This window comes from Equus quagga, chromosome 1, assembly GCF_021613505.1.
Source record: "Equus quagga isolate Etosha38 chromosome 1, UCLA_HA_Equagga_1.0, whole genome shotgun sequence".
NCBI lineage: Eukaryota > Metazoa > Chordata > Mammalia > Perissodactyla > Equidae > Equus > Equus quagga.
The window spans coordinates 168176211-168204051 of NC_060267.1; the positions used below are offsets into that span (position 1 = coordinate 168176211).

The 27841-nt window shown below is 38.7% G+C and overlaps 1 protein-coding gene across 1 annotated transcript; it reads left to right on the forward strand.

Moving 5' to 3' along the window:
* The first annotated feature begins 437 nt into the window (after positions 1–437).
* Positions 438–27771, forward strand: SRPRB (SRP receptor subunit beta). Its single transcript, XM_046639987.1, has 7 exons — positions 438–637; positions 1245–1339; positions 2446–2523; positions 5174–5256; positions 16138–16274; positions 17433–17487; positions 26687–27771. Exons 1-7 carry the CDS (start codon positions 484–486, stop codon positions 26898–26900), a joined length of 816 nt encoding a protein of 271 aa, XP_046495943.1. The 5' UTR covers positions 438–483; the 3' UTR covers positions 26901–27771.
* The last annotated feature ends 70 nt before the right edge of the window (positions 27772–27841 follow it).

The window sequence follows — 27841 nt, forward strand, 5'->3', positions numbered from 1 at the left end:
CTTTCCTCCAGGAGCCTTTCTCTGAACCTGTGCTGGACTAAGCGTCCCTTTCTGTATTTCCATATCGCACCGTACATCCTGGGTCACATCCCATGCCGCATTACATTCAGATTAAACGTTTGTGTTTGAGTTCCTCACAAAGCTCACCTCAAGAACTGAGCGACTGGAAATCCTCAGTGGAGATTTCTTGAGCCATTTACTCATTCTTCATTCCATCAACAACCATGAAGAGGGCGGCCACATGTGGCTGATATCTTAAAGGATGAGCGTGTCACTCGTGAAATACCTGCGACTCCCCACTCGTTCCTCAGGAGCACAGTGTCCCAGAGAACTACAACTCCCATCAGGACCTTCGGGATCCCCGCCCCCGAAGGAGGGAACGCAGCTTAGGAACTACCATTCCCGTGATGCTCCGCTCCGGTCGCCTGCGCACAGCCTAGGGCCACGTTGCTTTTGCGGCGCCGGAGACCACGCACCGCAGGCATGGCTTCCGTGGACTCGCGGCGGATGGGGAATGGCGGCGGGGTCGGGGGCACCTTCCAGCCCTACCTAGACTCCTTGCGGCAGGAGCTGCAGGAAAGCGACCGGACGCTGCTGTCAGTCGTGGTGGCGCTTCTCGCCGTGCTGCTGACGCTGGGTAAAGAGGCGGCCGGTGGATATGGTGGGGGCAGGCGCGCGAGGGTCCGGGCTTGGACTGGGCTGGTACAGACCGCGGCCGCGGCTGGAGAAGGCACCTGGGTGGCGTCTAGAGAGCGAGACTCACCCCGTATACCTCCCTGCCCTCCTGCCTGAAGGAGCGCTGCGTTAAAGGGGACATCCGCGACTCCTGGAGTGACGTGCTGGCCCTTGGGCCACGAGTTACTCTTCCTTCATCGGCCCCTGTTATCCCCCACTTCCACTGCTCTTACTAAGACGCACAGGGTCTTTACTCCAAGTTTGAGGGGCCTGTGTTCGCGAGCTGGGCGCTGGGGATCCGAAGCTAATAAGACAAGATTGGGCTTGAAGAGTCCACAGTTGGGGTAGGGGGTGCAGACATAGAAAAGTTGACAGTTGATAGTGGCTGGCACTTGGTGGGGTCCCCAGCAACAACAATAACGGTTTAAAGATGGTAATAACAATAAAAGTTAAGTTCCAGGTGAATGAGGTATTCTGTGGTAGACTTCTGTTAATTTCCCCACCCCAAGCGTACGTGCATACTATTGATAATCAGGGCATAATTTTGGTTGTTTTTCTCTATTCCACAGTGTTCTGGAAGTTCATCCGGAGCAGAAGGAGCAGTCAGAGAGCTGTTCTTCTGGTTGGCCTTTGTGACTCCGGGAAAACATTGCTCTTTGTCAGAGTAAATGCTTTGATTTACACCTCTCTTAAACTTGATAGGAAATTTTAGGGCATCCCATTATTCCTGTGAGGTCATGGTTTATTTTGGAAAAGAGGCTGATGCTGACAAATTGGGGAGTTAATTCTTGACTTATGTGGGAGGACAAAGAGACTCTTAAAAAACTCATAAACTGGAATATCTTGACCATTTCTGTTTTCTTGCACTTACCAGATGCTGACATTTAGCCCTTATCACATTTATGGGTTTTATTAATTCCTTTCATGCTATGGCTAAGGCTGCCAGAACAGCCAAAAAAATAGCAGAAGTGATGTGTGTAATTTGTTGTGTAACAAACTCTTCTGAGAACTTGTCAAAGGGATTTTTTAAAAGGGTGATTCTTCTTTGACATAGTGGGCCACTTAGGCTTCTTTTCACTAATAGTTATTTTTAATCTATTTAGTATTTTTAACTTTGTTTTTTGCTACAGAGAGTAGCAGAGGTTTTCTCTTTATCCTTCTTTGTGAGAGTATAAATTATTTCCCTTCCACTAAAGAAATATAATCTCATTTTTGATAATTAAAAATGTTTATGGAAAATTGGTAAATTTGGCCAGTAACCATTTCAACTATTATTTGAAAATAATAGGTGTCCTACCCCCCCATTGGGGAGAGGGGAATGAAGTTTGCAATTAATTAGATTTTTCTACAAGTAAAGGAAAAAAAAATTTTTTTTTCTTTTAAAGATTTTATTTTTTTCTTTTTCCTCCCCAAAGCCCCCCGGTACATAGTTGTATATTCTTCGTTGTGGGTTCTTCTAGTTGTGGCATGTGGGATGCTGCTTCAGCGTGGCTTGATGAGCAGTGCCATGTCTGTGCCCAGGATTCGAACCAATGAAACACTGGGCCACCTGCAGTGGAGCGTGCGAACTTAACCACTCGGCCACGGGGCCAGCCCCGGAAGGCAAAAAAAAAAAAAAAAATTTAATCATCATGGTCCTTTTCAGCTATTGCAAGCAACATTCATTTATTTGACCTGACACCGAGGAGAGTTAGAACAGAATTACTCTTTAGGTTTGCTATTTATATGTTTACTCTGATCTCCCCCATGTCTTTTTTTTTTTTTCCACAGTTGTTAACAGGCCTTTACAGAGATACTCAGACTTCCATCACTGACAGCTCTGCTGTGTACAGAGTCAACAATACCAGGGTAAGGTGTTCCTAGAATGTTGGGAGTCTGACAGTTTTGCTTTACTGTGGTGTGTCAGGAAAGGACATTTCTAGGATGAATTAGTGTGAGGGTATAGGTACCATTTGTAGCTTATTTTTATGGATAATATAGTCCACGTGACAAATTCTGCTCTCGACCATCTGAGCCATGGATTTAATCCTGCCCTCGCCTGCTTTGTTGTACCTCATGCACACTGATGCTGCATCACATTTCATTAGCTTTTGTTTCTTTTTCTTCTTTTCAACTTTACTGCAAGTTCTCAAGGGTGAGCATTAAGCCTTTTTCTTTTCATTTATGTTTTAAATAGGTAATACATGTATATGGGACAAAAATTCAAAAGGTTAAAAAGGAGATTTAGTGAAAAGTAATTTTGCCTTTCCTGTCCCTACTACCGTCTTCTCTTTAAAGGTGGTAACTGTGACCGTTTTCCTGTATCTCCTTCCAGGTGATCTGTGCATATACAAACATATCTGAATATATCCTTTACTGCTTTTTCTTTTTTAACACTCTGTTCTTTCCCTCCTGCCCTTTTTTTTTTTTAGTTTAACAATATGACTGATATAGCCTGGGTTTGTTTTTTGTTTTTCTCCCTCGTTTGTACCCTTAGCACTACCTGGTTGATTTATGAGCTGCATCACGTTCCATTATGTGGCTGTACCATGCAATTAAGTTCTTATTTAATCAGAACCCGCATAACAGACATTTAGTTTTGTTTGTTCTTACAGTCTTTTGCTTTTACAAACAATGTTGTAATGGATATCTTAAAGCGTATACATGGGTCTATTTCACAAATACCAATAAAGAGTCACGAGAAGGACTTTTTTGTACCTATGTAGCTCCAGAATGTAGACAGTGAGTGTCGAGCTGATTATAGTGCTTAATAAGTATTTGGTGAGTGAGTGGAGGGAAGGCTGGGTGGCTGGTTGGAGGGTCATGAATAGATGGATGGATTAGAATGGTGATCTTAGAAACCGTTCCCCTTCTCCTTTGATTCTGCCTCCCACCCTCTCCGTTTTCTGATGCCTCCAGAATTAAATATTGTAAGCAAAGATAAAGGGACATCTTTTTAATATCTTAGAGATTTTTTGCTTTTTTTCAATAATGGCCTTCTTTCTGCTCCAGTCCTTTTTAAACTTCCAAGATTCTGAAATTTCAGGTTTGGCAGATCTTTAAGTCTTGGGGCACTTGTACCAGATTTTTTAAGTGGGGTGTTCCAGGGTATGCTTTAGACCTGTACTTTCCAATAGAGTAGCCACTGTCCATGTGTGACTGTTGAGCATCTGAAATGTGACGAGTCAAACTGAGGGATGCTATAGGTGTAAATACACACCAGATCTTGAAGACTTGGAATGAAAAAAAGAATGTATAATATCATTAATAATTTCTTGATTTTTTAAATTATATGTTAAAAGGATATTTTAGATATATTGGATTAAATAACATTATCAAAATTAATTTTGTCTATTTTTTTTTACTTTTTTAATATGGCTATCAGAGCATTACATATGAAACCATGTTTCTATTGACTGTGTAGAACTTTCCACCCTTGTTTTTTCACTCCCTCTCCCACTCCCCTTAGGTTTTGGATCTAGGGTCTCTCAAGCTAGTACTGTATCTTTTGAGTTGTTTGTAGTGTGTGGTGCAGTGCTGATTATGAAAGGTGGCAGTGGGTTCCAACCTGAGGTCCCTAGACTCTTACCAGTATTAAAAAAAAAAGGCTAATACACATCGTATATTTACCCATAAAAGACTACACAGGCTAAGTGACAGGTTAGAATGAATCCAGCTGTAATTATGTCAGATTTGTGCATGATGCTGACTCCCTCCTGCTGAACAGTGGTTAAGGCTGGCTGTGGATAAGGGAGAACATCTGAGGAATGATCCCTGGCTCTGATACATGTACCAGGGCTACATCCGAGAGTCTTTATTGAGCATAGCTACGTCTGTGTGGAGTCTGATCTCAAGAACGAGTAGCTCCTAAGTGGGTACTTAATGAGTTTGCTCACTAGGGGCACAACCCATCCTTGTTCAAGGATTGTCATCTGGATCAAGAATTGACACAAAATATTGACAGGGTTGGAATAAATCAATAGTGTGTCTAGTAGACAAATAAAAATTAAATTAACAGTGGAAATGTAAAAGAATGTTTGGTTGTTATAAAGATTGGAGATCCCTATAATGGTAATATGCTATATGATAAAGTGTAGGTTCTTAAGTTATTTCGTTTGTGAATATTTATTACTGTTTTTCACATGTTTCTGCTTTTATTCGTTCTGGCATATTTCCTCAGCCTCAGATGGACCACACTTCTCTGACTCCTTCAGACAGGTTCCTTTAGAGCACTGATCAAAGTTGTAATTTTACATATATATGTAATTTTACATTGTGTTGATCTTTCTGATTATATTATAAGCCATGTTAGAGCAGGGAACATGTCTGTTTTGCTCACTGTTATATCCCCAGAGCCTCAACTGATGATTTATAAATAGAAGATGCTCCATGAACATTTATTTGACTCATTAATTAATTGGACACTATTCTGGTACCTGAAATCTGATATGAAAAGTTGATGTTGTGAACGTGAGTGAGGACTGAAACATTAATACAATGTTGTTGCTGCCATCCATAGGGCGCTAGTCTGACCTTGATTGACCTCCCTGGCCATGAGAGCTTGAGACTTCAGTTCTTAGAGCGGTTTAAGGCTTCAGCCAGGTAAGTAGGGAGTGAAATGGGCTTGTCTGAAATCTGTACATCTAGACCACCTATATTGTTTGCTGTGGTGATATGCAGGAGGCAGCCTGGTGTCCTGGAGTGGAAAGAGCATGGACCCTGTGCTCAGCCATTTCTGTGTTGCAAGCCCACCTTCACTAGGATTTTATGAGGGTTATGTGAGATACTGTTTAAAAGTCTTTCTCAGAGTGTTCAGAAAGTGTTAACCCTTATTGTCATTGTTAGTAAATTTTTCATTTATTCCAAGGACAAACGTAATAATGTGTAGAACTATTAAAATCTGAAAAAAAGAGTTTTAAAGCTAGGTGGAATTCCAGAAGTTATTAGAATGCAACATTATATATTTCTGTTCTTAAATTACCTAAAATCAATGCTTCAAAGGTACAGAACAATATTTTCATATTTCTTTTAATATTATCCTAGTGTTAGCTGATTCTTATTTCCTAAAATCCTTGTGCTGTAGTTTAAGATGTTTTATTCTTTAGTCTCTTACACTGATAAGAACTTGAGAGGAAAACCAATATACCACATTTCATTGATTTTAAGACACATGTTAATATCTGTGACATTGGAATGCTAGTTATGGTTGTGGTGCCATAGTTCAATTGGCAATATCTTCTCTTTCTTAGTTGTACCTGAAATCATAACGTGTCTTTTAATTGATGGAATCTTAGGTTTGATGGAATCAGGTGGTTGTTTCTTTCCTTAATTTTAAAGATGTCTTGACTTATATTTTGCTGTTGCTTCCTTGCCCACAAAATGATGGTGACGAGCAGTCTGTCACAGATAAGGCTGTTGTGTGATTTAAAAAAAAAAAAAGACTTTATTTTTTAGAGTAGGTTCAGGTTCATAGCAAAATTGCACAGAAGGTACAGAGATTTCCCATATACTCTCTGCTCCCACACATGCATAGTCTCCCCATCATTGACATCCTCCACCAGCAGAGTGGTTCATTTGTTACACTTGATGAACTTCCACTGACATGTCATAATCACTCAGAGTCCATATTTTATATTAGGATTCACTCTTGGTGTAGTACATTCTACATATTTGAATAAATATATAATGACACGTAGTCTCCATTGTAGTATAGAGTAGTTTCACTGCCCTAAAAATCCTGTGCTCTGCCAGTTCACCTCTCTCTTCCCGAACCCCTGCCCACCAGTCATCTTTGTACTATTTCCATAGTTTTGCCTTTTCCAGAATGTCGTATAGTTGGAATCATACAGTATGTAGCCTTTTCAGATTGGCTTCTTTCACTTACTAATATGCATTCAAATTTCTTCCATATCTTTTCATTGCTTGATAGCTCATTTCTTTTTAGTGCTGAATAATATTCCATTGTCTGGTTGTGCTACAGTTTATCCACTCACCTGCTGAAGGACATTTTGATAACTTCCAAGTTTTGGCAAGTTTTCCAAGTTTTTCTGAATAAAGCTGCTATAAACATCTATGTGCAGGTTTTTATGTAGACATAAGATTTTTGGGTAAATATGAAGGAGCGCAATGGCGGAATCATGGTAAGAGTATGTTTAGTTTTGTGAGAAATCACCAAACTCTTACAAAGTGGCCATAGCATTTTGTATTCCCACTGGCAGTGAATGAAAGTTCCTTTTGTTCTGCATCCTTCACCAGCATTTAGTGTTGTCAGTGTTCTGTATTTTGGGCATTCTAATAGTTATATAGCAGTATCTAATTTTTTTAATTTGCATTGCAAATTAATGACATGATGTGGAGTATCTTTTCATATGCTTATTTACTATCAGTGTATCTTGTTTGGTGAGGTGTCTGTAAAGATCTTTGTCCCATTTTTAAATTGCGTTGTTTGTTTTCTTATTGTTGAGTTTTAAGAGTTCTTTATATATTTTGGATAACAGTTCTTTATCAGATATATCTTTTGCAAATATTTTATCCCAGTCTGTGGCTTGTCTCCTCATTCTCTTGATGATGACTGTTGTAGAACAGAAATTTTTAACTTTAATGAAGTCCAGTAAATCGATTCTTTTCATGGATTGTGCCTTTGCTGTTGTATCTAAAAAGTCATTGCCACACCCAAGATCATCTAGATTTTCTCCTTTGTTATCTCCAAGGAGTTTTATAGTTTTGTGGTTTACATTAGGTATGTGATCCATTTTGAGTTAATTTTTCGAAAGGTGTAAGGTCTGTATCTAGATTCATTTTTCTGCATGTGAATGTCTAACTCTTTGAGCACCATTTGTTGACGAGACTATCTTTGCTCCCTTGTGTTGCCTTTGCCCCTTTGTCACAGATCACTTGACTGTATTTATTGGGGTCTCCCTTTTGGACTCTATTCTGTTCTACTGATCTGTTCTTTCACCAATACCATGCTGTCTTGGTTACTATAGGTTCATAGTAATTTGGGTAGTGTCAGTCTTCCGACTTTATTCTTCTTGGTATTGTGTTGGCTATTCTGGGTCTTTTGCCTTTTCATATAAACTGTTGAATCACTTTGTCAATATCCACAAAATAAGTTGCTGAGATTTTGACTGGGATGGCATTGACTCTAAAGATCAAGTTGGAAAAAACTGACATCTTGACACTATTCAGTCTTCCTATCCATGAGTGTGAAATACCTCTCCATTTATTTAAGTCTGCCTCAATTTTGTTGGTCAGAGTTTTGTAGTTTTCCTCAGGTAGATCTTGTACATATTTTGTTAGATTTATTCCAAAGTTTCATTTTTTAGGATGCTAATAGAAATGGTATTGTGTTTTAATATCAAATTCCATTTGTTCATTCTTGATCTTTGGGAAAGCAGTTGACTTTATACATTAACCTAGTATCCTGCAGCCATACTATAATGGCTTATTAGTTCCTGAATTTTTTGGCCAGTTCTTTCAGATTTTCTATGTAGATGCTAATTTCATGTGTGAACAAAGACATTTTTATTTCTTCCTTCCTAATCTATATACCTTTTATTTCCTCCTCTTGTCTTAATGCATTAGCTAGGAGTTCCAGTATGTTGCGAAAGCAATGGTGAGAGGGAACATCCTTGCTTTGTTCCTGGTCTTAGTGGGAAAGCTTTGAGTTTCTCACTGTTAAGCAGGATGTTAGCTATATGTTTTTTGTAGATAATCTTTATCAAGTTGAGGAAGTTCCTCTCTATTCCTAGTTTACTGAGAGTTTTTTATCATGATTGGGTGGTGGATTTTGTCAAATGCTTTTTTGCATCTAATGATATGATCATGTGATTTTTCTTTTTTAGTTTATTGATGTGATTGATTATATTAATTGATATTCTGATGTTGAGCCAGCCTTGCATACCCGGGATAAATCCCACTTGGTCGTTGTGATATTGTGATTTGTAATAAGAAATAGGTGTTTGGTCTTCATTTCCATTTCTGGCATAGAGCTCCTAAAACTCTTAGAATTTCCTGTGTGATGAGAGTGAATAAGGTGTGTTTTGTTGTGTTAATAAGATGACTTTTGGAAAACACTTAAGGATGGGGGCCACCTGCCAGGAGAACCAACCACGTGATTAGAGGGTTGGAACTTTTCAAGTCTTATCCCCCTGACCTCCAGGAAGGGGAGAGGGGCTGGAGGTTGAATCACTTGTTAGTGGCCAATGATAAAATCAATCATGCCTGATGCGGGGTCGGTGAGCCGAGGAGTCGAAAGAAAGATTTCTTAGACTCTCAAGATATGGCAGTAGTGCTCTTTTATTTAGAGAATAGTGTGGAAGAGCATGGGGACAGGGCCCATGGGCAGGCAGAGCTTCTGCTGCTGCCGCTTCTGCTGTCCCCGCTGGCATGGGGACAGGACCCATGGGCAGGCAGAGCTGGTGCCTGGGGACAGGGCCCATGGGCAGTCAGAGCTCCTGCTGCTGCCCCAAGTTGAGGGTTAGAGCTAAATTTAAGGCATAGGTATGTGATTCATCTCTTTACAAGACAAAGGAAAGAACATGGAAAAAAAAGTTAAAATGGTACCAGTGCAGGTGGGGTCTGGTCATTGGGTGATCCCATGACTTTTAGACAAGAATCAAATCGGATTGAGTAAAGGTTAGAAAGGTTAGAAGCCACCACCCTAAATCAGTTACATGAGATTGCCAGACAGCAACCAACTTAAGTTCTTGCCCTCCCCATTAAGAGTTTCTAGGGATAAGGTCATCTCTCTTCTTCTTCCTGGTACAGAGAGGGAGGCACCTTTTACAGATAGAGATTTACCTTACAAATGTAAATGTGTCCCAACAAGGGCAAGTTCCATTCCCCAGAGCCTCCTTCCCTGTCCCTGTTATCAAAAGCAATCAGCCCCAAACAGTCCTGATGCCAAAGAGACACATCCTGTGGTGGCCAATTTCAGGTCCCTACAAGGTCATCCCCCCTTCCTTCACAAACGCAAATGTCTCTCAAAAGGGCAAGCAAAATTCCAGTCCTTGGAGCCTGCTTCTCATCTGCAGTTTTAAAATTAACCAGCCTAAAAATCCTCATCATAAACCGTTTTAAAATTAAGCAGCCTAAAGATCCTCATCAATGCCTATGAAATTAGCCTCCATAAAAACCCAAAGACAGTGTTCAGAGAGCTTACAGGTTGGGGAACCAGAACACTTGCACGTGCCACTGTGCAGGGCCCAAACTCCGTGGGGACTGAAACTCCTTTGTTCAGAACCTCACCATGTGTATCTCTTTATCTGGCTTTTGATTCTTATCCTTTAATATCCTTTGTAATAAACTGGTAATTTAATGAGTAAATGGGTTTATTGAGTTCTGTGAGCTCTAGCAAATTAATTGAATCCAAGGAGGGGTTCATGGGAACATCTGATTTATTGCCAGTCAGTCAGAAGTACAGGTAATAACCTGAACTTGCAACTGGTGTCTCTGAAGTCCGCTCTAGCAAATTAATGGAACCCAAGGAGGGAGTCCTGGGAACCTCCAATCTGTAGCTTGTCAGAAGCACAGGGAACAACCTGGGCTTGTGATTGGCATTGAAGTGGAGGGCAGTCTTGTGGGACTGAGCCCTTAACCTGTGGAGTCTGATGCTGTCTCCAGGTAGATAGTGTTAGGATTGAGTTGAATTGTAGGACACCCAGCTGGTGTCAGGAGCATTGCTGGGTGGTGGGAGAAACCCCTGCTCCCCACACTGGAATTGGGTCCAGAACTCATTAGTTGTGGTGTATTATTCTTTTCATACATCGTTAGATTTGATTTGCCAATATTTTATGGAGGATTTTTGCATCTCTCTTCATGAGATATTCACCTGTAGGTTTCTTGTCATGTTTTTGTCTGGTTTTGGTATTAGAGTAATGCTGTCCTCATAGAATGAGTTAGGAAATAGTCTCTCTGCTTCTATTTTCTGAAAGTGATTGTAGACAATTGGTATATTTTCTTCCTTAAGGGCTTTTTTTTAAATTGAATATATTTGACGTACAACATTGTGTAAACTTCCTTAAATGTTTGATAGAATTCACCAGTGAACTCATCTGTGCCTGGTGCTTTCTGTTTTGGAAGGATTTTAATTATTGATTCAGTTTCTTTAATGGATATAGGCCTCTTCAGGTTGTCTGTTTCTTGTGTGAGTTTAGGCAGATTGTGTCTTTCAAGGAATTGGACCATTTCACCTAGGTTATCAAATTTGTGGACATAGAGTTGTTCATAGTATTCCTTGATTATCCTTTTAATGTCCATGGGATCTGTAGTGATATCCCCTTCATTTCTGATGTTAGCAATTTGTGTCTTCTCTCTTTTTCTTAGTTAGCCTAGCTAGAAGTTTATCAGTTTTATTGATCTTTTCAAATAACCAGCTTTTGGTTTTGTTGATGTTCTCCATTGATTTCCTGTGTTCAATTTCATTTATTTCTATTCTTTTTTTTCCCACTTACTTTAGATTTAATTTGCTCTAATTTTTCTAGCTGCCTAAGGTGTAAGCTTAGATTGTTATTATTATTATTATTATTATTTTTTTGAGGAAGATTAACCCTGAGATAACTGCTGCCAATCCTCCTCTTTTTTTGCCGAGGAAGACTGGCCCTGAGCCAACATCCATGCCCATCTTCCTCCACTCTACATGTGGGATGCCCACCACAGCATGGCCTGCCAGGTGGTGCCATGTCTGCACCTGGGATCTGAACCGGCAAACCCCAGGCTGCTTAAGCGGAACGTACACACCCAACTGCTGTGCCACCGGGCTGGCCCCTGGAAGCTTAAATTATTGATTTTAGGTCTTTCTTCTGTTCTAATGTATACATTTAGCGCTATAAATTTCACAGGGTATAAAATCTACACTGTTGGGATTTTTCTCTCAACACTTTAAATATTTCACTTCACTCACTTGCATGGTTTCTGAGGAGAAGTTGAATTCTTAGATTGTTCCTCTATAAGTAAGGTATTTTTTTCCCTCTGGCTCCTTTTGAGATTTTTTCTTTGTCTTTGATTTTCTGCAGTTTGAAAATGAGATGCTTAGCTGTAGTTCTTTTGGCATTAATACTACTTGGCATCCTCTGAGCTTCCTGTGGTTTCTGTGGATTTGTGGTTTGGTGTCTGACATTAATTTGGGGAAATTCTCAGTCATTGTTTCAAATATTTCTTCTCTTCCTTTCTCTCTTCTCCTTCTGGAATTCCCATTACATGTATGTTACACCTTTTGTGGTTCTCCCACAGTTCTTAGATATTCTGTTCTTTTTTTTCAGTCTTTATTCTCTTTGCTTTTTATGGAGGTTTCCACTGAGAATCGTCAAGCACAGAGATTCTTTCCTCAGTCGTGTCCAGTCTACTAATAATCCCATCCAAGGCATTCTTCATTTCTGTTATGGTGTTTTTGATCTGTAGCATTTCTTTTTGGTGCCTTCTTAGAATTTCCATTTGCAGTCTGTTCTTGCATGTTGTCTCCCTTATCCATGAGAGCCCTTAGCCTTGTAATCATAATTGTTTTAAATTCCTAGTCTGATAATTCCAACATTGCTGCCATATCTCAGTCTAGTTCTGTTGCTTGTCCCTTCTCAAACTGTTTTTGCTTTTTAATATGTCTTCTGATTTTTTTTTGACAGCCAGACGTAATGTACTGGGTAAAAGGAGCCGCTGTAAATAGGCTTTTAGTAATTTGGTGGTGAAATGTGAGGGGAGGGGAAGCGGCCTATGATTAGGTCTCAGTCTTTAGTGAGCCTGTATGTCTGGACTGTGAACCACACATGCTTCTCAGTTGATTCCCACCTACACTTTAGGTGGGATAAGATGGAGTTGGGGGTTATTTTTTTCCCACTTGGAATTCTAGAGCTGGCTGGAGTTGGATATTACCCTCCCCTGGGTCAGTTAGGCTCTGATAAAACCCCAGCAAATTAGGCTCTGGTGTACCTTCTGAGGTAGCCCTTGTTAAGAACTGAAAGCTCTGGCATATTTCAAAATGATTCCTTTTCCCTTCCCCCTGCCAGAGCATGAGGGGATTTTTCTCCGCTATTTACAATAAAAACCTGGTCAAGCTCCTGGAGGCAAAGTGTACAAAAGTGTGGGGCTCCCAAGACTGGGTCCTCTGGAGTTTTTATAGCTCAGACTTGTTTACTCTGAGCCTCCAGCAGTTCATTACTTCCAATTCAGGTCTCCCCGTGTGTGTTCTCTGCAGTTTGGGGGGCAGCGATTTGCCCTGTAATAGCACTTCTCTGATGAAGCCAGTGCTGTTGATTTTTCAGTTTGGTCAGCTTTTTACTTGTTGTTAGAATGGAGTGATGACTTCCAGTTTCTTTCATGTTGGACTGGAAACTGGAAGTTTTGTGATTTTTATTCCTCAATTGATACAAAGCCATAACTGTAAATTTTGTTATAATTGGGTTTTAATTTCTAAAATATTTTTCTCTTTTTCTGTTTTCAGTTATAAATTTTTTACAATTTGTAGTATAATTACTCTTTGATCTACGTATTTTGGGTCACTAAAACATTCAGAATATGAAGATACAAATGAATTCAGATAAATTGTAATCGCGATACATGCGATTCACAAGACATTCACTATATTGATCTGCACCTTCATTTTATTTATTTATTTATTTTTGGAGCTTTCTTCTTTTTTTTTTTTTGAGAAAGATTGGCCCTGAGCTAACATCTGTTGCCAATCTTCCTTGTTTTTTCCTTTCTTTTTTTTCTCCCCAAAGCCGCAGTACATAGTTGTATATCCTAGCTGTAGGTCATTCTGGTTCTTCTCTGTGGGATGCCTCCACACCATGGCTTGATGAGAGCAGTGTGTAGGTCCGAGGCCAGGATCTGAACCAGCAAACCCTGGGCTTCAGAGCACACAAACTTAACCACTTGGCCCTGGGGCTGGCCCCCATTGTTTGTGTTTTTGTTTTGTTTTTTGAGGAAGATTAGTCCTGAGCTAACTACTGCCAATCCTCTTTTTTCTGAGGAAGGCTGGCCCTGAGCTAACATCCATGCCCATCTTCTTCTGCTTTATATGTGGGAGGCCTACCACAGCATGGCTTGCCAAGCGGTGCCATCTCCACACCTGGGATCTGAACCGGCGAACCCCGGGCCGCCAAAGTGGAATGTGCAAACTTAACCTCTGCGCCACCAGGCTGGCCCTGGCTCCCATTGTTTTTAATCCTACCTTCTGAGTTAATCAAGTTTCCTTAATCTCATTTTTGCCCCTACTGGTTTGAAAGTATGCTATTTCTACTCTTTTCATTGTTACCCCCTACGACTTTTTTTTTTTTTTAACATTGATTATTTAACACAAGTTTAAAATCAATATCAGTTTTCTTTTCCTGGATCTTAAAACACTTTAACTTTGATCTTCCTCACATCTTCCTTTGGTTTTCTTTTTCTTTTCTCCTTTTTAAGCCCCAACAATTAGTATTATTTTCTCCATTCAGTGAGCACCTAGAATTACCAGGATGTTTACACATTTCTTTGCTCTCCATTGCTTCTTGCCTCTTACCCTTTCCTATTAGATTCAGTTTCCCTTGCTGAGTAAATCTTTTAGATGTGTTTCCAAAAATGGTGAACAAGAGATAAAGTTTCTCATCTTTTGTTCATTTAAAACTGTTTCTCATTGGCCGACATTTTTGAATAACTATCGTAGCTGAGTGTAACATCTTGGCTGGTGGTGATTTCCATCATCACTTTGAAGGCTTTACTCCTACTTCAGACATCTGTTGTTGTAGATGAGAATGCAGCGGGCAGTCTAATTGTTCTTTCATTGTGTATAATCTGTCTTCTTTCCTCTCTGTTCAGGGGTAGATTTTCTTCTGTTCGGGGTGGTTTAGCTTTATCATGCTCGGAATTCAATTGTACTATTTGACTTGAAAGATTCACATCTTCAGTTCTGGAAAATTCTCAGTGTTATCTTTTTAGGTAGTTCGATTTCCAAATTGTCAATTCTTACCTTCTGGAACTCTTATTGACATCATTGAACTTTATCATTTCTGTTGTTCTTGTTCCTTCTCTATCATATTTTCCAAGTCTTTTTACTTGGCATATGGTGTGATATTCTCATATTTGTTTTGTAGTTTACTATATCCTTTTCAGCTGTATTCTCTGTTTAACTTTTCCATTGAGTTATTATTAATTTAATTTATTCTTTACTTCTGAAAACCTATCTTTTCAAATCATGTTTCTTTTATACTATCTTATTCTTTTATTATGGTTTCTAGTATTAAATAATTTTAAGTATTTTACTGATTGCTTTATTATTTTTAGTTTTGGGATGCCAATTAATCTTTGTGGTTATTCTCTCTCATAATTGTTTGTTTTCTGTGTTTTGTAATTTTTGATCTAGAACCCCTGTTCAAGAGGGTTGGATTTTGTTGTTGATGTTTTTGTGGTTGCTAATTTTTATTGCTTTAGGATAAGAAAGCCTCTCTCCAAAAGGGGTTCATCTTTCCTTCTGTTGGGGGCCATAGGGCTTCATTGAGTCTGACCCAATTTTTATATAAATCTTCCTGCTTGGAGATCTTGCACCATGAGAGTGTAAATTCTACCCCATATCTATGTGCAGCACAGGAGGCTTGGTGTTTCAATTCCTCTTGGATTATTTTCCCACACCGCCCTCCATCAGACTGCTTTTAAGTTCTAGGCTTTGTGCAGGGTGTTCAGCTCCAGCTCCCCAGTTGCATGTTGGCCATTGCATGTCTCCATCTCCACCTGGGCGTTCAGACCCTCGTGAGGCCCTGAGGCCTGTTATCTGCTGTTTTCCTGGACTGCTTTGCTTTAGCTTTGATACCTCTTTATTTCTGGCACACGAGGATTCTCACTGTTGGCTGCCTTAGGTTGGGCCCTACCTGGTCACGTTGCTTCTAGTTTGATTACCCTCTTAGATTTATTTGTCTTCCATTTAGGCGCCAGTATTCTTTGTAAGACAGAAAAGCACGAGCTACAAAGGTCAGTGTATCACGCCCATTTGCCACCTGACCTGATTTCCCCCCGTTTCTCCACCTCCCTGTGTACCGGCTTACCTCGAGTTCTCCAGGGTGTGGTGTTCCACTCCTTTGTGCCCTGCACATCCTCTTTCCAGACAGTCTGCCCCCTAGTTTTTTGTCTAAAATTCAGCTCAACTATGACATCTTCCTTTAAGTCTTCTCTCCTGTTCTCATGTAAATGATCTTCCTCTTTGTTCCTGTTGCAGCCGTAGAATAATTGTCGTAGCATTTTATCACACAGTTGTGTGTATGCTGACTTCCTGGACTTTGAGGGCAGGCCTTATTCCCTATTATCTGTTTAGATACAATCATTGATACTGAGTAGCACTCAGTAGTCCTTTGCTTAGTGAGTATTTGTGTTGTGTGACTATATGTGCACACACCTGTGTGTGAGTCTGTTGTGTGTTATTCGGTAGGATTGAATTGGACAAAATGGAGGATAGAGTTTTTCAGGATAATGCTGCACTGTTTCGTGTTCACCTGTCGGTTTTTCTTTCTCCCCCTCCAGGGCTGTCGTGTTTGTTGTGGATAGTGCAGCCTTCCAGCGAGAGGTCAAAGATGTGGCCGAGTTCCTGTATCAAGTCCTCATTGACAGTATGGGTCTGAAGAACACACCGTCATTCTTAATCGCCTGCAATAAGCAAGGTGCCATCATGTATTTTGGCAATAATAATGGAGATTTTTTTTCTGGGATTGCTACTAAGAATTAATACAATTATCTGCAATTATTATTGAGGATGAGAGATGATTGCTAATAACCTATAAGTTAAAGGATTTTAAATTTTAAAATTTATTTATACTCCTGCATCTTCATTCGTCTTTTTACCAGGCTGTTCTGAGGGATAACAAAGGAGTGACTATTAGCAAATTGTTTCATTTTGTTTAAATTATAAATCATTTTACTTTACCAGGTTAAGTTCATCAGGTTGACCATAGTCGTCTCAGTTACACAGTTGTGGAGGGACAGGGTGGAGCGTCTCCTTTCAAACACATTTACCATTCAGCACATTTCCTCAAGGGGAGTTTGCAGAAGTTGTTTTTCTTTCACCTGATAGCCATTAAAAACTTTTTAGTCACACCCAATAAAAGTAGGTCTCAGTTTCATTACCTCTAAAATAAGTTGGACTAGTTGATCTCTACTGGCCTCTTGCAGATGTAAAATTCTGACTCTGTGAAGAACCCAGCACATTTCTCAGAAGTGATCAGGTATTAACTCTAACACCGCCTAGTCAGGAATGTGGTCTTAGGGGCATTTTCTGACCTTCTCTTTGTTTCCTCGCTTCGGTATAAGGAGAGGGGTAATACTAATTTGGTTTCTACTGTGTGCCAAACCAGCACTTGTTTCTTACCCATATGTCCTTGATACTTTAACATAGCATCTTAATATCAGCTGGAAAAGGGCTTAGTTAACTTTTATATGACAGGTAAGGTATTAGCTGTTGGAGGGAAGGCTCTTGTTACAGTCACAAAGCTGGTGGTTTTCTTTTTGTTACGCTGGCTTGACTTAAATATATATATTCATTAAAAAGGTCTGTAAGGTGTGGAAAACTTTCATGAAAGAGCTAGTCAATTTTAGGGTCACCAGCTTAATATATTTGTAAGTATTATGTTAGGAAAACCCATACATGCAAATATAAAGCTTACTTTGATAATGAAGCTACTAGTAATAAAAAGCTCTTTTTAAAAAAATAAAAAGGGAAAAGAAACTTACTGGTTTAAATAGGAATTTTCCATATGTGCAAGAAGTCTTGGGAAAAGACCCTTTCTGGTTTAAACCACTGCAGTGTCTTTATTTCTTTACAGACATTACAATGGCAAAATCAGCAAAGTTAATTCAGCAGCAGCTTGAGAAAGAACTGTAAGTATGATTAAGTCCTATTGGTTAATTGTATATTAGGAAATATGAGTATACTGCTGAAGGTCTTTGGTTGTTTATGGTTATCACAATCAGTCTGAAGATTAGTGTGAAATATACTTATTTAGTAATTGACAAAAGAATTAATGGAACTATAAAAAGCATGAATGGGATGTTTATAGATATTTTAAATTTTCATAGAAAAAAGATCTCAGGTTTATTGAGACCATAAACTCAATTTATTTTACTACTGTTTTTAGCTCATCTATATAGTAGATATCAAAGATTTTAAAACTAAAAAATTTGAAAGCCATGGAAACTTTTGTTGACAGAATAAGAAAGGAACACTTTAGGAGAATATAAAAATCTATGATACTATTGTATAGCTTATTTTATTGTTTTCAGGCTACATGGCAATGTTATTTAGCTTGTTTTAGTGTTTAAAAATTTGTAAATTGAGCTATAAGCTTTTGAATTTTAAGGAACCCAGCATGTCTTTGTGTTCTGCCAGTTTATAAGAGTTAGCCAACAGCTTGCTTACACAGGAGTTACCATCAACATTATAATAAAGCACATTATGTTTTCTTATTGCTGTTGTGTATAGACTTTTTTTAAATTAAAGGATTTGATGAGGAAAAATTGTATAAATTCAGCTTTTAGCACATTTTTTCCTCAGTATGCTTTACTTACTGCTTTATTCATTTAACAGGCACCTCTTACTCATCTAGAATCTACCAAGCCCTGTAGTCAGGATGTGGCAGAAATGTGCTGTCGCTCTGTACTCAGGAGCTTGGAGTCTAGCAGAGTATGGTTTGCTTCAGGGGTTGGGAAATTCCTGCTTAGAGTCTGTGAGCAAAGAGCAGTTTTACATTTTTAAAGGGCAGGTTAATGGGCCGGCCGGTGGCAGTGGCGGTGGTGTAGCAGTTAAGTTCACGGGCTCTGCTTTGGTGGCCTGGGGTTCGCCGGCCCAGGTCCTGGGTGTGGACCTACGCACTGATTATCAAGCCATGCTGTGGCAGGCATCCCACATATAAAGTAGAGGAAGATGGGCACGGATGTTACCTCAGGGCCAGGCTTCCTCAGCAAAAAGAGGAGGATTGGTGGTGGATGTTAGCTCAGGGCTAATCTTCCTCAAAAAAAATAAAAAACAAAGGACAGGTAAAACAAAAAGAGAAGAAGAAGTAGAAAAATATGTGACGAAGACTAAATGTCACCCGTAAGTCCAAAATATTTAATTTATGGCTCTTTACAGAAAAATTTTACCAGCCCTGGTCTGTCATTTTCTGTGGTTTCTTTTTTCTTTTAATTGGGAATGATATTTAATTCCATATGCTTTAAACTTTTTAATGTATGAATAGAAGAGTCAAGTTAGCCCTTCAGTCATATTTATCAGACTTCATGTCTTCAAATTGAATATCAAAAGAAATTTTTATACCTTTTATTGAGGTATAATCGATATGTAAAAGCAGCATATATTTAATATATGCAACTTGATGCATTTGGTATACATCTGTGAAACCATCACCACCATCAAGGCCATAAAAATATACATTACTTCCCAAAGATTCCTTCTGCCCCTTTTATTATTTTTGTGTGTTTTTCATGAGAACACTTAACATAAGATCTACCCTATTAGCAAATTTTAAGTATACAATGCAGTATTGTTAACTACAGATACTATGCCATATAGTAGATCTCTAGTACTTATTTATTTGCATAACTAAAATTTTAAATCCTTTGACCATCATCTCCCCCATTTCCCCCTCTCCCCCACCCCTAGGAACCACCATTCTATTCTTTGCTTCTGTCTGTTTTAGATTCCACATATGAGTATGATCATATAGTATTGTCTCACTGTGTCTGTGTCTGTTATTTCACTTTGTGTAATGTCCTCTAGGTCCATCCATGTTGTTGAAATGGCGGGATTTCCTTCTTTTTCAGGGCTGAATCTTATTCCATTATGTATATGTTCTACATTTTTTTATCCATTCATTCTTTGGTGGGCATTTAGGTTGCTTCCATATATTGGCTATTGTGAATAATGCTGCAGTGAACATGGGGGTGCAGGTACCTCCTTGAGATCCTGATTTCAGTTCCTTTGGATAAATACCCAGAAGTAGAATTCCTAGATCATATGGTGGTAGTTTTATTTATAATTTTTTGAGGAATCTCCATGCTGTTTTCATAATGGCTGTACCAGTTTATATTCCCTGCAACAGTGTACCAGGGTTTCCTTTTCTCCACATCATTGCCAATACTTATCTTTTTTAAAAATTTTACTATTAGTCATTCTGTCGGGAACGAGGTGCTAGCTCACTGTGATTTCGATTTGCATCTCCCTGGTTAGTAGTGATGTCAAGCGCCTTTTCATGTACTTCTTGGCTATTTATATGTCCTCTTTGGAGAAATGTTTATTCAGGTCCTTTGCCTGTTTTTCATTTGGGTTATTTGTTTTTTTGTTACTGAGTTGTATGAGTTCCTTACATATTTTGGATATTAACCTTTATCAGAGATGTGGTTTGCACATATTTTCTCCGATTCCATAAGTTATCTTTTAATTTTGTTGGTTGTTTTCTTTGCTGGGCAGAAACTTTTTCATTTGATGCAATCATACTTCTTTATGCTTGCTTCTGTTGCATGTGCTTTTGGTGTCATATCCAAAAACTCATTGCCACAACCAATGTCAGTGAGCTTTTCTCCTATGTTTTCTTGTCAGATTTTTTATGGTTTTCAGGTCTTACATTTAAGTCTTTAATCCATTTTGAGTTGATTTTTGTGTATAGTGTAAGATAAGGATCCAGTTTCATTCTTTTGCATGTGAATATCCAGTTTTCCCAGCACCATTTATTGAAGAGATTTTCCTTTCCCCATTTTATATTCTTGTTATCCTTGTCGAAGATTGTTGACTGTATATGTGAGGCTTTATTTCTGGGCCTCTATTCTGTTCCATTGGTCTCTGTGTCTGTTTTTATGTCAGTACCATACTGTTTTGATTACTATAGCTTTGTAGTATAATTTAAAATCTGGACGTGTGATGCCTCCAGCTTTGTTGTTTTTACTCAAGATTATTTTGGCTATTATGGGTCTTTTGTGGTCCCATATGAATTTTAGGATTATTTTTTTCTATTTCTGTGAAAAATGCCATTAGAATATTGATAGAGATTGCATTGAATCTAGAGATGGCTTTGGATAGTATGGACATTTTAGCAATATTAATTATTCCAATCCATGAACAAGCAGTATCTTTCCATTTGTTTTTGTCTTCAATTTCTTTCATCAATGTCTTATAGTTTTCAATGTACAGATCTTTCACCTACTTCCTTAAATTTATGCCTTAGTATTTTATTGTTTTTGATGCTGTTGTAAATGGGATTGTTTTCTTAACTTCTCTTTCCAATAGTTTGTTATTAGTGTATAGAAACATAACTGATTTTGTATGTTGATTTTGTATTCTGCTACTTATTGTTTATTCTGCTTTTTGGTGGAATCTTTAGGGTTTTCTATATATAAGATCAAGTCATCTGAAAACAGATAATGTTACTTCTTTCTTTACAATTTTGATGCCTTTTCTTTCTTTTCTTGCCTAATTGCTCTGTTTAGGACTTCTAGTATTGTGTGGAATAGAAGTGGTGAGAGTGGGCATTCTTGTCTTGTTCCAGATCTTAGAGGGAAAGCTTCCAGCTTTTCACTGTTGAGTATGATATTATCTATGGACTTGTCATATATGGCCCTTATTAATTTTAGGTACATTTCTTCTATAACTATTTTGCTGAGTTTTTATCATGAAAAGATGTTAAATTTTGTCAAATGTTTTTTCTGATCATATGATTTTTATCCTTCATTCTGTTAATCTGGTGTATCCCATTTGTTAATTGTGTATGTTGAACCATCTTTGCTTCTTGGGCAAATCCCACTTGATCATGGGATATGATCCTTTTAATGTTCTGTTGAATTTGATTTTCTAGTATTTTGTTGAGGATTTTTTCATCTGTGTTCATCAGGGATATTGGCCTGTAATATATTCTTTTCTTGTAGTGTCTTTGTCTGGCTTTGATATCATGGTAGTGCTCACCTTGTAAAATGAGTTTCTAAGTGTTACCTCACCTTTAAGTGTTAGAAAGAGATTGAGAAGAATTGGTGTTAGTTCTTCTTTAAATGTTTGGTGGAATTCACCAGTGAAACCATCTGGTCCTGAGCTTTTCTTTGTTAGGAGGTTTTTGATTACTGGTTCAATATGCTTACTCATTATTGGTCTGTTCAGATTTTCTGTTTCTTCATGATTTGATTTTGGTATCTTGTGTGTTTCTAGGAATTTCTCCATTTCTTCTAGGTTATCCAATTTGTTATAGTAGTCTCTTATGATCCTTTGTATTTCTGTGGTATCAGTAATGTCTCCTCTTTAATTTCTGATTTTATTTATTTTAGTCTTCTTTTTCTTTGTTATTCTAGCTAAAGTTTTGTCAATTTTATCTTTCAAAAACCAATTCTTAGTTTCACTGATATTTTCTGTTGTTTTTCTAGTTTGTATTTTATTTCTGTTTTTGTGTTTATTTTTTCCTTTCTTTTGCTAACTTTGGGCTTTGTTTTTCTTGTAGTTCCTTGAGGTGTCAAGTTAGGTGGTTTTTTTTTTTTTTTTTTTTGAGGAAGATTAGCCCTGAGCTAACTACTGCCAGTCCTCCTCTTTTTGTGCTGAGGAAGCCTGGCCTTGAGCTAACATCCATGCCCATCTTCCTCTACTTATATGCAGGACGCCTGCCACAGTATGGCGTGCCAAGCGGTGCCATGTCCACACCCGGGATCTGAACCAGCAAACCCCGGGCCACTGAGAAGTGGAATGTGAGAACTTAACTGCTGTGCCACTTGGCCGGCCCTCAAGTTAGGTTGTTTATCTGAGATCTTTCTTTTTTCTTGGTGTAGATGTTTATCGCTATAAAGTTCCCTCTTAGAAGTGCCTTGGCTGCATCCTATAAGTTTTGGTATGTTGGGTTTCCATTTTCATTTGTGTCAAGATACTTTTTTATTTGGCTTTTGATTCTTCCTTCTTTTATTGATTTTTAGTTTCATACCATCTAATGGTTGGAAGATACTTGATAGGATTTCAGTCTTCTTAAATTTGTTAAGACTTGTTCTGTGGCTTAACATATGCTGTATCCTGGAGAATGTTCTGTGTACACTTGAATGTATTATACAATTGTTGGGTGGAATGTTCTGTATATGTCTTTTAGGTATTGTTCAAATATGCTGTTTCCTTTTTGATTTTCTATCTGGATGATCTATCTTTTGTTGAAAGAGGAGTATTGAAGTCCCCTACTATTATTGTATTGCTGTCTATTTCTCCCTTTAGTTCTGTTAATATTTGCTTTACACATTTAGGTGCTCTGGGGTTGGATGCATATATGTTTTTAATTATTATATCCTCTTGGTGAATTGACATCTTTATTATTATATAATGACCTTCTTTGTCTCTTGTGACAATTTTTGAAGTAAAGTCTGTTTCGTTGATATAAATATGGCCAGTCCTGTTCTCTTTTGATTATTGTTTGCATGGAATATCTTTCTCTATCCTTTCACGTTGAACCCTTGTGTGTCCTTAAATCTAAAGTGCATCTCTTGGAGACAACATATAGTTTGATCTTGTTTTTTTATCTATTCATCCACTTCACGTCTTGTTTGGAGATTTTAAACCACTTACATTTAAAGTAACTATTGATAGGTAAGGACTTCTGTGCTATTTTGTTGATTGTTTTCTGACTGTTCTATAGTTCCTTTATTCCTCTCTTCCTTTGTAATTTGATGGTTTTTGTGATGTTATGTTTTGCTTTCTTCCTCTTTATTTTGTGTACCAACTACAGGTTTTTTCTTTGTGATTACCATAAGGCTTATATAAAACATCTTATAGTACTGACAGTCTCTTTTAAGCTGATAACTTCAACTGCATACAAAAATTCTACACTTTAGTCTCCTTCCTCCACAGTTTATGTTGTTGATGTCTCAATTTACATCTTATTATATTGTGCACCCATTAGTTTATATTAGTTTACCTTATATATTAGTTTATATTGTATATCCATGGTAGCCATAGTTATTTTTAATATTTTTGGTTTTTATAGTAGAGTTAAAAGTGATTATGTGTGAGCATTACAGTATTAGAGTATTCTGAATTTGAGTATATTCTTAAGTGTTACAGTGAGTTGTATACTTTCCTGTTGTTAATTACTGTCCTTTCATTTCACCTTGAAAAACTCCCTTTAGCATTTCATGTAAGGAGGGTCTAGTGGTGATGAACTCCCTCAGCTTTTATGTGTCTGGGAAAAGTTTTTCTCTCTCCTTCATGTCTGAAGGACAGCTTTGCTGGGTATAGTATATTCTTGGTTGGCAGTTTTCCCCCCCCATCATCCCACTCTCTACTGGCCTGCAAAGTTTCTGCTAAGAAATCTTTTAGTCTTACGGGGTTTCCCTTGTTTGTGACAATTGGCTTTTCTTTGTTGCTTTTAAAATTCTCTGTCTTTGACTTCTGTCAGTTTGATTATAATGTATGTTGGTGAAGCTCTCTTTTTGTTTAATCTGTTTGGGGTTCTTAGGGCTTAAAGGATCTTGATGTTCATTTTCCTCCCCAGATTTGGGGTTTTTCTGTTATTGTTTTTTTAAATAGGCTTTCAGCTTCCTTGTCTTTCTGTGCTCCTTCTGGGAGTTCCATAATGCATATATTGGTCCTTTAATGATGTCCCATAAGTTACACAGACTTTCTGTATTCTTTTTCTTTTTTCTTTTTGTTCTTCTCACTGGGTAATTTCAAATTACCTGTCTTCAAGCTCTCTGATTCTTTCTTCTGCTTGATCCAGCTCTGTTATTGAAGCTGTCTGAATTTTTCACATCAGTCATTTTGTTCATTAGCTCTAAAATTTCTATTTGGTTCTTTTTTATGGTTTCTATTTGTTGAACTTCTCATTTTGTTCATATATTGCTTCCTGATTTTGTTGTCTATCTGTGTTCTTTTGCATCTCACTGAACTTTCAGGCGATTATTTTGAATTCTTTGTCAGGCAGTTTGTAGATCTCCATTTCTCTAAGGTTGGTTACTGGTGCTTTATTTTGTTCTCTTGGTGGTGTCATGTTTCCCTGATTATTCATGATCCTTGTGTCCTTGCATTGGTGTCTGCGCATTTGAAAAAATAAGCACCTCTTCTAGGCCTTACAGACTAGCTTTGTTGAAGAAAGCACTTCTGTAGTCAGTCCGGCCAGAGATTCTGGGCAGGCTTGCTGCTGGAGTCCTTGGGCAGGCTGGCCTGGCTCCTGGGTCTGTGGGAGGGTGGGCCTACTGCCTGGCTCCATGGAAGCTGGCCTGGCACCAGGGTCCACTGGGGTGGGCCTGGAGCCTGAATCTGTCATGTGTGGCCAGGTGCCTGGGTCTTTTGGGGCAGGCCTGGTGTTGAGGTCCACTGGGGAGTGCAGGGGTGCTGGGTTCCGTGGCACAGTGTCTACTCACTTCACTCTCTTTCCCCCACTAGGAGCATATCTCTCTCCATGCTGCACTGTGCAAGCTTGTGGGAGAAGTAATGTGGGTAATGTGAAACTGTCCTTCCTACCCTCTACAGCTTGTCTTTTCTTATTTCTGTGCTACACCCAGGTGCTGTAGTCTCTGACCTGGATTCCTTAGCTCTCATGAAGGTATTTTCCTGCATGGCTGGTAATTCAGATTGATTTTTCTGTGAGAGGACTTGTGCTGGAAACTCCTGTTCGGCCATCTTGCTGGTGTCCCTCTGTCAGTGGTTTCTATCCATTCTGGAGATGCCTGTTTGTCATCTTGTCCCATACTTTTGATGCTCACTCTCCAGAGACTGTGAATTGCTTGTCATTAGGCTAAGGGAATTGGAAAAATTATATGATTTGGTTTTTCTAAAAATTCTGTTGTAATTGTTGGGAATTATCTTTGGGAAAAACGATCATAATGTTAGTTATATATCCCCCTTTTTTTTTTTTAACAGTATAGTCCAACAGTATAGCTCTTTAGAGACTCTAAAGAGTTCTAGAAAAATAGTACAGAAGGAAATGCTGTATTATAAGGCAGGGAAGTGAAATGTTAAAAAGTTTTAAAAGTTAATGTCAGTTCAATTAGGAGTCTAATTTTAGTTTAATGCCATGTTTGTGAGAATTAGGCCCTATCAGCTTTGAAGCATTTCAGAGTCTTCTAAATAACAAAGTTTACTATATTTACATGGCCTTATGGCAAGAGCTGAGTACATGTAATGTTTGGCTTTTTTAAAGTTTTTTTTTCCCTAAAATATCTTACCTATAAAGGAATATGTATGACACATATATTGAGCTTAAGCAATACTAAAATGAATACCCATGGACCCACCACCTTGCTTAGAAGGCCCTATATGCTCCTCCCCAAAAGCTTTCCCCTCTTTCCCTCAAGAGGTAATTAATATCTTGAATTTTGTATTATTTGTTTTTTAAAATACTTTTTCCATATATGTGTGTCTTCTAAACAAGGTATTGTTTAGTTTTTCCTGTGGATTCTTCACTAGTTTTGATGCAATCTTACAGCACCAAGAAATGCTTTATTTTGTAAGAAAGAGATTGGCAGCATATATTCCTCTGCTGCTTGTTAGCAGAAAGGATGGGAGAAGTAGACAAATGAGCGTTGCTTATGCACTCTTTATTAGGGCCAGCAGGTGGCAGTAAGACAACTTAAATTGGGAAGGTTTTGGTGGTTAAGGAGGTTAGAGAATAATAATTGTGCCCAAACTGGATATGAGAATCTGGAGTTTGTGGATTTCTAAGCTCTATATCCACATAGACCTAAGATAAATATAAATACCCTATCTACCGACCCTCAACTTTCAGAAACTTAATTTTTATAACCTTTAGCATGTATATAAAAATGGCATCATGCAGGAGATCCTAGTGGAAGGGGAGCCCCGGCCCAGGGCTGAAAGAAGGTTGGTGCGACCTGGGTCCATTACTGACTTGATGTCATCTGGCCATGTCAGGTTGGATGCCTGTCTCCTGTCTGTCCAAGAGGATGATCTATAAATGCAAAGGATTATTCAACAATCTTAATAGCATAATTGACAGTTTTATGGTTAAGTATTTAAATGAGTGCTGAAATATTTAAGAACTAATATGATTTCTTAAAGACCTTTAATTGCTATGAAAATTAAGCTCTTTTTGCTTCTTATTTTCCTTTTGCCTCACAGCAACACTCTACGAGTCACCCGTTCTGCTGCCCCCAGCACACTGGACAGTTCCAGCACTGCCCCTGCTCAGCTGGGAAAGAAAGGCAAAGAATTTGAATTCTCACAGTTGCCCCTCAAAGTGGAGTTCCTGGAGTGCAGTGCCAAGGGTGGAAGAGGAGACGCTGGCTCTGCTGACATCCAGGACTTGGAGAAGTGGCTGGCTAAAATCGCCTGAGCAGCTGGTCCAAGCACAAGACAGGGATGTGTATGTGTCTGACTGCCAGTTTTGGAAAAGGGTATGGTCGCCTGCAGTTGATAAAGAAGGGGTATAAAACATAGTTAGAAATATTTCCTTGTTCTGGCACAAACTGTTGTTGAAACCAGCTTGGAATTTTTTTAAGTTCTGTTCTCCCTTATTGCTTTCACACTGGTCACTTTTATTTGACTTGTGTGTCTTCCCTTTGTTAAAGTGTATGTAACATCCCTTTAGTGTATGCTTGACATAGGGTCAAGGTCTTTGTGCCATAACAAGTGGACTCCACTTAGGATATTATCATGAGAATATGGTTATCATCTGAAAAGTTTTCTTATCCTCTGTTTCTGTGCTTTGGTCCCTTTTTCCTGGAAACAAACCTGCCTGTGTATGGAATCGGTTGGTTTCCAGTTGCCCCTGGCATTCTTGCGCAGTATGTCATCTTGTCCTTTGTGCCTTCTCAGATTTGTAGGTACAGTTACAGTACGGTCTCCCGACATGTGAAGAAAGGTAGGAGACAGCGAGGCTGTGTTGACAGTGGGTCTGTTCTTCATCAGCTCAATGACTTGTCCACACTCCAGCCTCATAGCACTTAGGTTTCAAAAACATGTCATGAGCTCTTGCAGTCATTCCCAGATGATAGAACTGTAAGTGCTAAATCCCCAGATGCCAAGTCTAGTGTGTTCTAGCAGTCTTCCCTAACTGGGGGCAGATGGGGATTTAGAAGCTCTTCCGTGTTTCTGGAGGGCTGGGGGCTCCTGAGCTATCTTCATGTGCTGTTTGATCTGCCCCTACATTGTACTCTTAGCTAGAATGCTGTGGAACAAATACAAATTGAAAAAAGTTCTCTGTAGATCTTTGAAGTGCTTATTCACTGATGGCTAAAAAAAAGTCTGCCTTTTCAAAGTGGTATGCTTTGCTGT

Excerpts from the sequence above, each read along its gene's own strand:
- SRPRB (XM_046639987.1), top strand. The coding sequence starts at position 484 with ATGGCTTCCGTGGACTCGCGGCGGATGGGGAATGGCGGCGGGGTCGGG. Across the intron at positions 638-1,244 it reads CGCCGTGCTGCTGACGCTGG|TGTTCTGGAAGTTCATCCGG; the intron begins GTAAAGAGGCGG and ends TCTATTCCACAG. Across the intron at positions 2,524-5,173 it reads ACAGAGTCAACAATACCAGG|GGCGCTAGTCTGACCTTGAT; the intron begins GTAAGGTGTTCC and ends TGCCATCCATAG.